This window comes from Pelophylax lessonae (assembly GCF_965119305.1).
Source record: "Pelophylax lessonae genome assembly, chromosome: 4".
Lineage (NCBI taxonomy): Eukaryota > Metazoa > Chordata > Amphibia > Anura > Ranidae > Pelophylax > Pelophylax lessonae.
Genome location: NC_138771.1, coordinates 154,384,999 through 154,399,869, shown reverse-complemented (window position 1 = coordinate 154,399,869; position 14,871 = coordinate 154,384,999). Strand labels below are relative to the sequence as shown.

Below are 14,871 nucleotides of genomic sequence, written 5' to 3'. Positions count from 1 at the left end.
AGCCAGCCACCAAGGTGTTCCTGCAAGCCAGCCAACCATAACAGGCTGACACCAAGCAAGCCAACCGGGCACCACAGAGACTGTTCCTGCAAGCCAGCCACCACAGTGTTCCTGCAAGCCAGCCACCCATAAGAGGGTGACACCAATCCAGCCAGCCACCACAGTGTTCCTGCAAGCCAGCCACCCATAAGAGGGTGACCCCAATCCAGCCAGCCACCACAGTGTTCCTGCAAGTCTGCCACCCATAACAGGCTGACACCAAGCCATTCAACCAGCCACCAATAACAAGGCGACACCCGTCACCAAGCCAGCCACCCATAACAAGGTGACACCAAGCAAGCCACCCACCACAGTGTTCCTGCAAGCCAGCCACCCACCACAGTGTTCCTGCAAGCCAGCCACCCACCACAGTGTTCCTGCAAGCCAGCCACCCACCACAGTGTTCCTGCAAGCCAGCCACCCACCACAGTGTTCCTGCAAGCCAGCCACCCATAACAGGCTGACACCAATCCATCCAGCCACCAGTGTTTCTGCAAGCCAGCCACCCAGAACAGGGTGACACCAAGCCAGCCACACTGCCAGGCGTCAGCCACCACCAACCCACAACAGGGTGCCAGTGGCAGCATCAGCATCAACTTTAGCACGCCATTTCTTTAATCTATTTTGTGTCTTTCAAGTTTAAATGGAGATGGATGAGGAGAGAAAGAGCAAAAGCATGGTCTGGGACTATTTCTCGTCTCAACCATCTCCAGGAAAAGCAGCAGTGTGCAACACCATGTACAAGCAACATAAGCATGGGATCAGTAACTGCAAAAAACAAAAATACCTCAAATCTTTTGGCCCATCTAAAAGTTCATCATATTGAATTGTATCATGCAGCACAGAAAAAAACAAAATGAATATTGTGATTTTGAAATGCCTCCTCCACTATCCCAGGCAACAATTAGAGATGTTTGTGAAAAAAAACAGATGTCACTGTCTAGATTCCGATGGAAGATCCCTACTGCTGGACATAGTAATCACAGAGATGATTGTCACTGATAACCAGCCATTTACAATGGTGTCTGACTCAGGATTTAGGCGGTTGATGTCCATGCTTAAGCCAAGCTACACACTGAAGAGTGAGAAGTATTATCAAACCAAAATGCTGGCAAAGCTACACCAAAAGGTAGTTGACAAAGTAAAGGCTATGCTGCAACCAGAGAATGCTGGCAACTTGCTCCCATTCACGACGGACTGATGGTCACATACAGAGTCACTACTCATTCTTACATGCCACTTTGACAGCGGATAGACAAGAAGGCAATTGGTGTTGAATACAAAAGTGATGCAAGGATCCCACACAGCTGAGTACAGAAGAGAAATGTTTCTAGGCATGCTTGAAGAATAGGGAATCAACAAAGACCGAGTGATGCTTGCACAACTTCGAGACAGTGGAGCAAACATGCCTAAGGAGTGAGGCTTGCTGATACGTCAGACCTGTGTCATCATGGCACACAAGTAACAGCCTCCAACTTTCAAATGGTCTGTCAAGCCAAAGAGCTTTGCTCGATATGTTTTGAGAAGCATGAAGAGATTAACTACCTCAATACTGGGCACTTAAACCCCCTTCCTTCCCAGACCAATTTTTAGCTTTTAGCGCTGTTGCAATTTGAATGACAATTGCGCGGTCATGCAACGCTGTACCTAAACCAAATTTGTGTCATTTTTTTACCACAAATAGAGCTTTCTTTTGGTGGTATTTGATCACCGTCAGGTTTTTTCTTTTTTGGTGCACAAATAAAAAAAAAAAAAAAAAAAAAAAAAGACGGAAAAGTTTGGAAAAAAAAAAAAAAAAAAGTTTTGTTTAGGTTATAAAATTTTGTAAATAAATATTTTTCCTGCACTAATGAGCACTGATGATGCCGCACTGACAGGCACTGATGGGGTGGCACTGATATGCAGCACTGATGGGCACTGATATGCAGCGCTGATATGTGGCACTGATAGATAGCACTGATATGCAGCATTGGTGGGCACTGATAGGCAGCACTGATGGGCACTGATTGGCGGCACTGATGGGGGGCACTGATAGGCAGCACTGGTGGGCAATAATGGGCACTGGTGGGCGGCACTGATAGATGGCAACGGCACTGGTGGGCAGCACTGATAGATGGCATTGGTGGGCAACACTGATAGGGAGGGCACTGGGGGGGCTCTCTGAGCCCCGCTTGCCATCCCTGGTGGCCATGGTGGGCATCCCTGGTGGCTTAGTGGCACCCCTCCCCCCCCCCCCAGGGCTGCACTGGTAATCAATGTTCTGATTACTAGCACAGACCCCCCCTGCAGCAGCACCGATCATCCCTCTTCTCCTCACTGACAGGATCTGTCAGGAGGAGAAGAGATCGAAGCCGTTACAACGGCTCTATTTACATTACATGACGGCTGTGATTGGACACAGCCGTCATGTGATCAGGAGGGCCAATCACAGGGCCCTCCTGCCGAATGATGTTGCTCTGTGTCCGAGGGACACAGGCACATCGAGATCGCGCCGCTGCGCGTGCCCGCGGCGGCGTGATCTCTCTCCTTCTAAAGGACGTTCTGGAACGTCCATTCAGAAGGACGAGACTCCCACCCGGCCGTATATCTACAATGGCCCGGGTGGGAGGTGGTTAAACATGTTGTGCTTGCAGGTCTTTTGAATCCTCAATACAAGAACCATGCTTTCTCTTCTGATGTATTGGCTAAGGCGAAACAATGGCTGACAGAAGACCTGCAGGTGCAGGAGGTTCCTGCCCAAAAGAAAAGTCCAGAACACTACTTTTATGAAGAGCAGCATGCTGAAAAAACAGACAAATGTCCAAAAATACATCAAGAAACAGAAGAGAATCTGCTTCGTCGTCAAATTGATCAGGACATTTTCTGTGTTTTATTGGGGCCTCACGCGGAGGATTCAATTTCCTCTGAATCTGCAACGATGAGCCTGGATGATGAACTTAATCTCTATTTGAAAGAAGCCGTAATTGACAGAAGTCATCCTCTTCAGTGGTGGAGAAAAAAAAGACTTGCTTCCCATGCTAGAAGATACCTCTCTCTCTCGGCTCCTGTCCTCCAATCCTGAGCATGTTTACGAAGTTGCAGCATTGTTTGAACAAAACAGAATACCTTTAACAGGTGACCATGGACATGCTGAAATGTTCTGCTTTCTGCATTATAATATTGTTCTACTTAACTGGGAGTATTGAAAAGAGTAGTGTCCACTCCACTTCTCTCCAATCCACTGTCTAACTGTTGCCTACCTTTTTTTCTAGCAGTTTTGCACTGACTGCTGTAGTTGCAGTGAGTGCCCTACTGCAGAGGTAGTCCACTGAGTGACTCCAATCCACTGTCTAGCTGTTGCCTAGCTGAACTGTATTAGTTGCAGTCAGTGCCTTACTGCAGAGGGTAGTCCTCCACTGACTCCAGTCCAATCCACTGACATTGTGTAGCTGTTGCCTTGCTCTTTTTCTAGCAGTTTTTCACTGACTGCACTGCATTAGTTGCAGTCAGTGCCTTACTGCAGAGGTAGACCTCTTCCACTGACTCCAGTCCATCCAATCCACTCTGTATGTGTGTGTATTTTGTGTAGCTGTTGCCTAGCTTTTTTTCTAGCTGTTTTGCACTGACTGCACTGCAGTAACATATTGCAGTGTGTGAGTCCACTACTGCAGCACTTTTATGATAAAAGTGCCGCAGTAGTGGACTCACACACTGCAATATGTTACTGCAGTGCAACAGTTTTATGCATTAATGCACAATCAGGATGTGAAATGCAAAGCAAATGTCCCTGGAATTGAAGTTTTCATATCAGTTTTTATGCAGTTATGGTGTGAAGAACGAGCACTTAATAAACATGTTAATCTTTACAGTATTAACATTTTTAACATTGAGATTTCTGTCGTATTTTGTGGTTTTTTTGGGGTAATTTTTACGTGTGAGAAAATATCAGCCGATACCGATATGCGATCGGCAAAATATCGGTATCAGCAATGAAAAACCGATATTGGTCGATCACTGTAGTTATGATGATGTGGATCTATCTATATACACAACCTATGTCTGATATGTTTATTAAAAGGAAACTTACAAATCCATCTACAGCACTGTCCCAGAGAGCTGTTACAAGTACCATGGATAATCACTACTAATTACAAATACAATAGCTTTTCATTCAACTAAAGGACATTCCTTATAGCACGTACATAAAATACAATAACCCATTGTTTCCTGGCGCAAAAAGTTTAGGTGGTATACAAACAGCAAATCCCTAATCACACAACCACATATCTAGCTTGCCCCAATCAACACCTGTGCCTAAAACTCTTTGGAATCAAGATGTCATTGAGACACTTTAGGCCATTACATTATTGTGTAAATTACTTCCTCAAGCAAAAAACATATGTGGTATCGGTAAACAAAACAAAAAATACCTGATGTTCAAAGCTGGGCAAACAAATCCAATAAATGTACTGTATAGCCTATTTCCCTTTACTGCAGGGCTTGACAAATTTGCTTGGAATCTAGGAGCTAGCTAAAAAGTTAGGAGCCAGTTTTTTTTTTCCCTGCATGCCGAATGGCTGGCTTCTGTTGAACCGGCTGCCATACACTTGAGCCAAATGGCGGCCAGTTTTTTTTTTTGAAGTGGGCAATGTTGCCTGGCATTCGGCCTGTGTGTACAGTACTTGGCTTGTTGGCAGTGGCTCACTAGGGAAGGATAGTGCAGCAAGGTGGGTGCGATAGGTAAACCAGTAACTCATGCCACCTTTCATTCGGGCACTTCTGCTAAGCGGAATAAGCTTGCTCAGCGGGGATTTCTCTGCTAATCCAAGCTGAGCAGGCGGATGACAGGTCCTGTCCACTCCGCTATGCAGAGCAAACACTGACAGTCCAGCTCTTCTCTATGGGGCAATCAGATGGAAATTGACTGCCTGTCCATTTCCATCCGATGCCATCTGATTCGCTCTGCCGGACGGATGGAAAATGGGACCACCATCCTGTGTTTTTGGCGAATAAGTTCGGATGGCGGCTGTTGTCAGCAGACATCCGCCGCTCCATAGAGGAGAATGAAGGGTCCGATCCGGTCTGCCTGAAAAACTGACAGGTGGACCTGATCAGACAGCCCGTGTGAAAAGGGCCTTCGCTGTGTGACTGTGGCATGGCAGGGAGAGGATATCTTTTGTGAGGGTGTGAATAGAACTGGGGCTGTTCCAACCAACCGCCCCACACTCCCACTTACCATTAAGCTGAGGGTGCCCGATGAAGCCCGCAACAACTTCAGTCTCTTCTCCTCTTGGGAAGGAGCTGGGCAGGCAGGGGAAACACTCAGCAATGTTAGTGACTGGTTGTCACACCACCTAAAGAGGGCGCCAGTTCACTGATAGAAGCGTCTCACTACAGAAGTCCGCAAAGCTGCCGCCTTAATTACCGGCTGGCGCTGCAGCTTAGTCCGCACTTCCATGGGGGGGGCGCACAGGGACAAGACATCTCTTGTAGTGCAGCCCAGGTGTCAGATCGCTAATTCTAGTCGCCAATGCAGCCAGGGGTTTGTCTAGCCCTGCTTTTATGTATTTGTTAAGATTCATTTTTAGCTCTTCAGTCTAAACAGATCATAAAGCTAACTGGACACCAGCAAACCCAGCAGTTAAATACACTCACAATTTAAGTTGGATGCCTATAATGTCCATGTGCATAAAGCCACAGCCTGAATGTTCACTTCAAATCAAAAGTAAAGAAAGAGGAAATGACATAAAAAGGTTGATTTTCGAATGACAATTTGTACAGGTTTAGGTTGATCACGGTTTTAGATGAGCAACTGAAACAATTAAATGGGTAAACCTAACCTGCCTTTACAAATATACTCTATATGCCACCCAAGATCTACTCTTAGCACATTATGAAAGATGCCAGGGACTTGAAGCTACCCAGACTTTCTGAATGTAATGGATACCGGGGTAATTAAATCAACAGAGCTGCAGAATGCAGAGCTAAAGGTCTAACTTGGTGGGAGGCTGTCAAACCTCTGCAACGAGACGACTGCAATCACAAAGAGTAACAGTCCTTCTGGACGGTATATGTTGGCCTCTACATAGGCTATGGCTGCTTTCTAAATACATACATACTGCATAACTTTGCACACTCTTTACTTTGATGCATCTGAAATGTAAATTTAGTTTTAGGTTTATAAAACTCTAGCTTATTAGCACATGCCATCACGCAGCTTACAACAAATAAAAAACATTCAGAATAGCCATCAATATTACTAATGATTGTCATTCCACTATCAGTTCCCTCTTTTCCACACAGTTCTCTACATCTAAATTAATTCAGCACCAGTGGAAGTCCTTTTGCAAGGCCATAAGTGGAAAGCTACTAAATCAAAGCAATACAGGGTCATGGTCTTTGGATAGCCAAGAGCACCAACTCTGTTGCTGCACTCCTCCAGCATCAAATGACAGTGACAATTTAATGACATTAACAAGCAGTGGCAAATGTACAGATCTTTATTAGGAGACCTATGAGACTAGTAATATAACTATTCACATGTAGCTGCACACCAAGTGGTTACCCGCAGTTACGGATGGGTATTCCAGCAGCGAAACATCTGGCTGTGTCCAGGCTCACGCCTGTCCCTAACCACAGATGTGCAGCTAGTGACAACACCAGTTAGCCTGTCAATACTTTGTACAGGCTGAGCGGCCGCCGCTATCCGCATGCATCTATCATTTCAAATACAAGAATCTGCTGACACTGGTCACTGGACTCCAGTGTATGGGGCTAAATGTCTTGTGTGAAGAGTCAGAGACTCAGAAGTAAAGATGGGCAGAGGTTCCCCAACATAAAAAACTGCTTCTAAAAATTGTCAAACAATTTCAAAATAATTTTCCTCAAAGTATAAATTGCAGAGAATTTAAATATATAATCTACAGTATATGATATCAAAAGATTCCAGAACCTAGAGAGATCTCTGTGCACATGCAACAAGAAACCAAATGTCGAATGCCCATGACGGCACTGCATTAAAAACAGGCATAATTCTAAGATTGACATCACTGCATGAGCTCAGGAATACTTCCAAAATCCACTGACTGAACACAGTTTACCATTTCATTCAAAAAATGCAAGGTAAAGCCCTACCGTTCAAAGAAGATCGGAAAATGATCCAGGAATGCCAGTCTTCTCTGGACCAAAGCTTATTTAAAATGGTCTGTTGCAAAGTGGAATACTGTTCTGTAGTCAGACGAATCAAAAAATGTGATTCTTTTTTGGCACCATGGGAAGCGCATCATCTGAGCTAAAGTGAGGGACCTTCGGGCTCATCAGCACACAGTTTAAAAGCCTGCTTCTATGATGATATGGGGGTGCATTAGTATGTATAGGCTGGGCAGCTTTCATATCTGGAAATGCACCATCAATGCTGGAAGATACATCCAGGTTTTAGAGTTTTTTGTGCTCCAAACCAGACAGTTACTTTTTCAGGGAAGGCCTTGCATATTTCAGCAGGACAATGCCAACAGCACACAGGCGGTCCCTGAGTTACGAACAAGATAGGGTCTGTAGATTTGTTCTTACCAGTTCTGGACCGGAAAAATTTGCCCCCTTAATGACCAGGTCATTTTTTTGCGCTTCGGCACTGCGTTACTTTAACTGAAAATTGTTTGGTCTTGCGACACTATCGAAATAAAAATGAAGTCTTTTTTCCCCCCCAAATATAGCTTTCTTTTGGCGGTATTTGATCACCTGTGCGATATTTATTTCTTGCGCTATAAAAAAAAAAGCGACAATTCTGAAAAAAAAAAAAAAAAAAAAAAACTATTTTTCACATTCTGCTATACAACATTCCCCAAAAAAAAAAAATGTTTTCATCCTTTTAGGCCAATTTGTATTCCGATCCAATTTTTTTTTTTTAACCAAAAATATGTTTTGCGCAAAAGTTATTGCGTCTACAAGCTAAGGGAAAGATTTGTCATTTTTATTTACTTACTAGTAATGGTGACAATCTGCGATTTTTAGCAGAACTGCAACATTGCAGCAGACAGATTGGACCCTGAAATTTTTTTACACTTTTGGGGTGGACCAATGACATCACTATCAGAAATCAGTGCTAAAAATATGCACTGTTACTGTAATAATGACTGGCAGGGAATGGGGTTAACATAGGGGTGATCAAAGGGTTAAATGTGAGCCTAGGGGAGTGTTTTCTAACTGTGTGGGTATGGGGGGGGGGGGGATGGGCTTGTGAAATAATCAGAGAAAAAACTGCGGCGGGTGGTCAAGAGGTGGTTACATTGAGTTTGTAAGTCAGAACAGGTAAATTTTTTAAGTGTAGCTCCAGTCAAATTTTTTGGATAACAACAACACCCATGTAACATTTTTTTTTTGCCATGTGCCCCTGTTCAGAATACTTTATCTCATTTTCCGTTCCTATGACAATTGGTTTTGAAAGTTCTGGGTTGTTGTGGAAAGGATTGTCGATAAAGCTTCAGTGGAGACACCTTTTTCCCATGGTACATCTTACAGGAGTACATTTCCCTTCCTAGGGGTAGATTTCCTCTCACTTGGTTGTCTCCCTCCGTTTATAAGTCGGATGTTTGTAACCCAGGGACCACCTGTACTGCATCTATGACAACAGTATTGCTTTGTAGTGTGTGTGAGAAGAGTGCCTACAGTCCAGACTGTTCACCAATTGGACACTGACTGTACAAGCGCCTTTAGATTTAAGCCAAGACACGCAGGCTGAATATTGGGCGGCATCAATAGAACCCGGCCGACATTCGGTCCCTATGTATGGCAGCTGAGCCGGCTTCTGCCAAACGGGCATGACCAAAAATGTCTGCTGATCGGCTCTCAATCAATGACTGAATGCGCAGACCAGAGTGTTTTGGCAGGGGGGCCGTGCCTTTGTGAGAACACAATAGCTCAGAAGAAGAAATCACTGTACTAACATTGCATAGTTAGTACAGCAACTCCTCCTGAGCTCTTCAGTTTATTTTTCATTCAGTAGGGTGTACTAAGCTTTACCAAAGCTGTAATATGAGAGCCTACCCAATTATCCAATCCGGCAGGCCTTCTGCACCACATCGTAGTTAGGTCTACAGGAGGATTGTATGATGGAATTGGGAAAAATGCTTTAAAAGTGTGCCATTAAAATTTCACTTCTACCACAATTGAACATAAAGCCCGAGATACATCCAGGGAGCCTTCCTACTTAGTACTAGCACTGCTAGTATGCACCAGTTCAATACATTCATTTTGTTAGTAATCTGGGGGTTCCAGAATGCTGGAACACCCACTGCTGCCTCTTACATTGACAAAGTCTGAAGTAGAATAAAAAAATCATCAGTACTATGTTTGTCTCCACAATTCAAAGTTGCTGAGAGGATTTTACATTGCACAGACTTGTACATAAAAAGTACATTTTACTGACTGTGAGGTAGTCTACGTGTGCTGTAACTACAGAGGATTACAGAACTCAGATTAAGGTAAAACAAGTAACATTCTCATTTCAGCAAACCTGCAGGGGGCTGAAATACAATAACCGCTAAATAAATAGTTTCACTTGTTGTCTGGAAATTCTCTATAAACAAATATAATGTCACAAAGATTGTTGATTTGTCACCTTTCCTGCAGAAAATTGGTCTGTAGAGCACTGCTAACTGACCTTGGTGTCAATCCTCTAAGGCCGGCCATAGACTGTTGGAATCTCTGCCGGTTCAGCAGGAACCAGACGAGATTCTAACCATGTATGGGCAGGCTGACTGCACCAAGTTAGTAAAGCCACTAGCAATAATCACTGTCATCTCCCTATAATAAGGCTTCCCTGTAGGTACAGTGAATATCTCCTAAACTTGCACTGTTTAGAAAATATTCGCACTGCATGCAGATAGTGACATCACTGGCAAATGCGCTCTGAAGGAATGGCATACCTGTGCTGTCCCTTCAGAGCTCCGTGTCACTGTCTTTGCAGCTCAGCCAATCAGACGGCTGGAACACTCAAACCCGGAAGGAAGACCAGGTGATGATGGAAGCCCTGTCAGCGGTGACACCACGCCCCTGGAGGTCTTTTTTTTCTAAGGCACGTTTCTCAATGTGGATACTTGCTCCATGTCAGTAACTAAGTGACACAAATCAGTCAGCTTGACAGCCAGGCAACTAGTATTTGCAGAATGGAAGTAGCACCTCCTGGCTTCTCTCAGAAAATAAAAATTGAGGGAGGTTTTTAGGGTCCAGTCACATTCCATGAACATAGTTTTGATTTGGTATGCTCTTTATGTTGGTTTTAAAGTGGAATGCCAGTTTAACCCCCAACTACTTTTAAAACTGTACCCTCCCCCATCCTAACACCTATGCTGACTAACCTATGTAAGAAAGATGTATATACTTACCTATTATCAAGCCACTCCAGTCTGGTCATGTGATCTGGCTCCCCTGTGCCAGTCAGTGTCGCTTAAGGAGAGAGTAGCGAGCACCGACAATGGATGGTCCATGGAAACCTATGGATTACATCACCAGTACTAGTCATCGTGAAGCACACGCTCCTCTCCAGTTGACACAGGAGATCAAGTGACCGGAGCAGGCTGAAAATAGGTAAGTCTACAAATCTTTCTTACACAGGTTAGTAAGCATAGGTGTTATGGAGGGAGGGGACAGCCTTAAGTGCAGCTAAGGTAGAGCTGGAATTCAATTTTAAAGCGGGGCTCCACCCAAATGGGGAAGTTCTGCTTGTCCGCACCACCCTCACTGATACATTTGGCACTTTTTTGAGGGGGAGAGGAGGCGGAGCGGATACCCGTCAAAACCAGGTACCCACTCCTGGGTAGGATCACTATATGGCGATCTACTAAAATGTCTGCCCCCCCCACTGCCTTCTGGGAGACATGGGTACCAGAAGACCACAGGACCATTCAGAAAGAGCTACTCACACATGTACAGTAGGAAACAGGCTTCCTGTTTCCCTTAGTGAAGATGTCGGTGCCTGCACCCAAAGCCGACTGACAAATTGGATAGGGGTGACGACATCACGGGATCCCTGGACAGGTTAAGTGTCCTTATTTTACAGCAGCTACAGTATTTGGAGCTGCTGATTTACACAAAATGTTTAGTTAATGTTGTACACAAAATTGGGATGAGACATTTAGAATAGTAAGTTTCCTGGTGTAGATACATTTTAAAAAAAAAATGCTAGATGTCTGGCTGCAACTTGGGTAAATACTTTGAGTCACAACCCTGGGAACAGGTATGCTGTAAATGAGTAATTGTTTTAACGAGAAAAGGCAAACTTTGCGATTTTGTCTTCTGTGCAGTTTCACAGGCATTTAATTGTGCAAAAATGTACAAACGTGGAAAATGCCTAAAACCTTCCATTTACTTTGACAGGGAAGACAAGACACAGTTTGTGCCCATTACGGTGCGTCCCAGGAGACTTGATGCATGTATACTGCAAATGCTACTTCCTATAGACTAGGTGAAGGGGCTCTCTTATGCTAGCTGTATGTAGCTCAAATTTAACCCACTAAGAGAAGTCAGTGTATGGCTACCTTAAAGCCCAATTCAATTTTGTAACAAGATGGGAAGTCCCTGTACTGCTGCTGGAATACTTCCCTATTTTTAGTCCAATGTCACATGATCCCGTGTTAGCAGTGGCTGCAGGGAAAAATGGTAGTGCTGACAACGGCTGGAAAACAGCTTGCAGGAATTCTCAACTGTTATCGAGGCAATTCTCTCTTCTTGCGGCATTTTTGGAGCATGTTTGGGGAGTTAAGAAAAACAGCCCCAAAAACGCTCCTACCTATTAAAATGAATGAAAAATGCATAAAAATGTCCCCACTAAGCACTTTTGGTGCAGTTTTTAGTGAACGTCTTTAAAAAAAAAACGCACACTGCAAAAGCGCTCTATTTACACTTGGTGGGTACGTTTTTGTTGCAGTTCCCTGTCCTTTTCAATAGGGAGGAGGGTTTTTGGGGCTGTTCTTGGTGCACGTCCTTTAAAAAAAATAACACTGCAAAAATGCTCCCTTAACGCATTGGCATTTTGCCAGCAGTTTTGAAATGAACCAGTGTGAAAGTGCCCTAAGCAAACGCCAATGACAGCTCCTAACTCCTGACCTTTACCTGTAATAACCAATCCTGCAGCGGTCCATTGCCTGATCATTCATAAGATCTGAGCCAGAGGATGTTGATGGTCTGAATGAGAAGATAACATCCCTGGACCGCTCACCGGTCCCCCTCCACTTATGATCAGCCTTTAATCACTATGTCCCTGTAATGGTGGTCGGTATCGACAGGACATCCCAAGGTCCCCAGACCGCTCACCTATCCCCCTCCCATCCTCGGTCCGCTCACCTATCCCCCTCCCATCCTCGGTCCGCTCACCTATCCCCCTCCCATCCACGGTCCGCTCACCTATCCCCCTCCCATCCACGGTCCGCTCACCTATCCCCCTCCCATCCTCGGTCCGCTCACCTATCCCCCTCCCATCCACGGTCCGCTCACCTATCCCCCTCCCATCCACGGTCCGCTCACCTATCCCCCTCCCATCCGCGGTCCGCTCACCTATCCCCCTCCCATCCTCGGTCCGCTCACCTATCCCCCTCCCATCCTCGGTCCGCTCACCTATCCCCCTCCCAGCCACGGTCCGCTCACCTATCCCCCTCCCATCCACGGTCCGCTCACCTATCCCCCTCCCATCCACGGTCCGCTCACCTATCCCCCTCCCATCCACGGTCCGCTCACCTATCCCCCTCCCATCCACGGTCCGCTCACCTATCCCCCTCCCATCCACGGTCCGCTCACCTATCCCCCTCCCATCCACGGTCCGCTCACCTATCCCCCTCCCATCCACGGTCCGCTCACCTATCCCCCTCCCATCCACGGTCCGCTCACCTATCCCCCTCCCATCCTCGGTCCGCTCACCTATCCCCCTCCCATCCTCGGTCCGCTCACCTATCCCCCTCCCATCCACGGTCCGCTCACCTATCCCCCTCCCATCCACGGTCCGCTCACCTATCCCCCTCCCATCCTCGGTCCGCTCACCTATCCCCCTCCCATCCTCGGTCCGCTCACCTATCCCCCTCCCATCCACGGTCCGCTCACCTATCCCCCTCCCATCCACGGTCCGCTCACCTATCCCCCTCCCATCCTCGGTCCGCTCACCTATCCCCCTTCCATCCTCGGTCCGCTCACCTATCCCCCTTCCATCCTCGGTCCGCTCACCTATCCCCCTTCCATCCTCGGTCCGCTCACCTATCCCCCTTCCATCCTCGGTCCGCTCACCTATCCCCCTCCCATCCTCGGTCCGCTCACCTATACCCCTTCCATCCTCGGTCCGCTCACCTATCCCCCTTCCATCCTCGGTCTGCTCACCTATCCCCCTTCCATCCTCGGTCCGCTCACCTATCCCCCTTCCATCCTCGGTCCGCTCACCTATCCCCCTTCCATCCTCGGTCCGCTCACCTATCCCCCTTCCATCCTCGGTCCGCTCACCTATCCCCCTTCCATCCTCGGTCCGCTCACCTATCCCCCTTCCATCCTCGGTCCGCTCACCTATCCCCCTCCCATCCTCGGTCCGCTCACCTATCCTCCTCCCATCCCCGGTCCGCTCACCTATCCCCATCCCATCCCTGGACCGCTCACCTATCCCCCTCCCATCCCTGGACCGCTCACCTATCCCCCTCCCATCCCTGGACCGCTCACCTATCCCCCTCCCATCCCTGGACCGCTCACCGGTCTCAGGACCCCTCACCTGTCCCCCTCCCATCCCCAGACCACCCACTGGCCAACCTCCACTTATAATCAACCTTTAATCCCTCTATTCCCTGTAATGGTGGTCTGTATAGACAGGACATCTCAAGGTCACCCGTGTGCTCTGACACATAGACTGACATTCACTCTGCGTCTCTCCTTAATACATTTTCCAGTAGAGCCCACTAACCAAGACAACCTGAACCAATGAGAGCCGGGCTGTCCCTGGACCAATAGGAGGCTAGAAGGAAGAGACGGAGTGATCTGCGGAGAGGGTCGGCGCTCACCTGTGTGCACATCACTCCATAGCAACTGCGCCGTCCCCTCCCGCCGCTGGAGGATGGAGGAAAAATAGTCCCCCGGCCCCCATTAGAAAAGCGGCGGAGGAGGACGAGGGGAAGACAGGCCCTCCTCTCCGGACACATCCCCGGCTGGGAGGACACACTACACAGGACAGAGGATGGGGTGACATTGACATACACACGGCTGACGTCAGCGGACAGGTACCGGGGGAGCCGGGGAACATTACCTTCTTGACGGTCCTTGGAGCCTCGCTGACTGCACCCTCCGGGCTCCCCGCACCTTCTCCCACCTCTCTCGGGCGCTGCGCCGGGTCACTTCTCTTCATAGCGGAGGCGGGAAGCCCCTTCACCGGCTGGCTGAGCGGAGGGGCGGCCGAGTTGTTGTCCGGTTCGGCCATGGCAGCGGAGACCAGCGGGGCCCCGTCACTCGGCTTGTCCTCCTTCATCTCCACGTCTGCCATCTTCGCGGTGACCAGCTGTACGGACATTGCGAGCTCTGATGCGGGAACCTCGGCTACCTCCTGATGCACACAAACACTAGCACGCTGCCGGCAGCCGCTGGGAACGCCCCCACCTTGCGCCTCGGCACGCCCCTCCCTCGCAGTGCGTCATGGGAAGTGTAGTTCCCTCCACAGTGTGGGCGCAGGCATGCGCGGCCAAAAGACCACAAGTCTCTGCATGCTGTGCGCGCGGCTCCCTATCTGCAGTGGCATGCCGGGAAATGTAGTGCGCGTCTGAGTCCCGTGTATCCGGAGAGGTGAAAACTGACTACCATACCCGACAGGCTTTGCGGTGCTAGTGATGAGGATGGCGA

General features: G+C 47.6%; 1 protein-coding gene across 1 annotated transcript in view; it reads right to left on the bottom strand.

Annotated features, from left to right (window-relative positions):
- Window positions 1–14,652, bottom strand: part of AHCYL2 (adenosylhomocysteinase like 2) — a 205,250-nt gene extending 190,598 nt beyond the window's left edge. Inside the window, exon 1 of the mRNA XM_082256714.1 lies at window positions 14,285–14,652. Coding sequence (XP_082112840.1) covers window positions 14,285–14,545 — 261 coding nt within the window. The 5' untranslated portion in view covers window positions 14,546–14,652. The remainder of the gene's footprint in view (window positions 1–14,284) is intronic.
- Window positions 14,653–14,871: the final 219 nt, after the last annotated feature.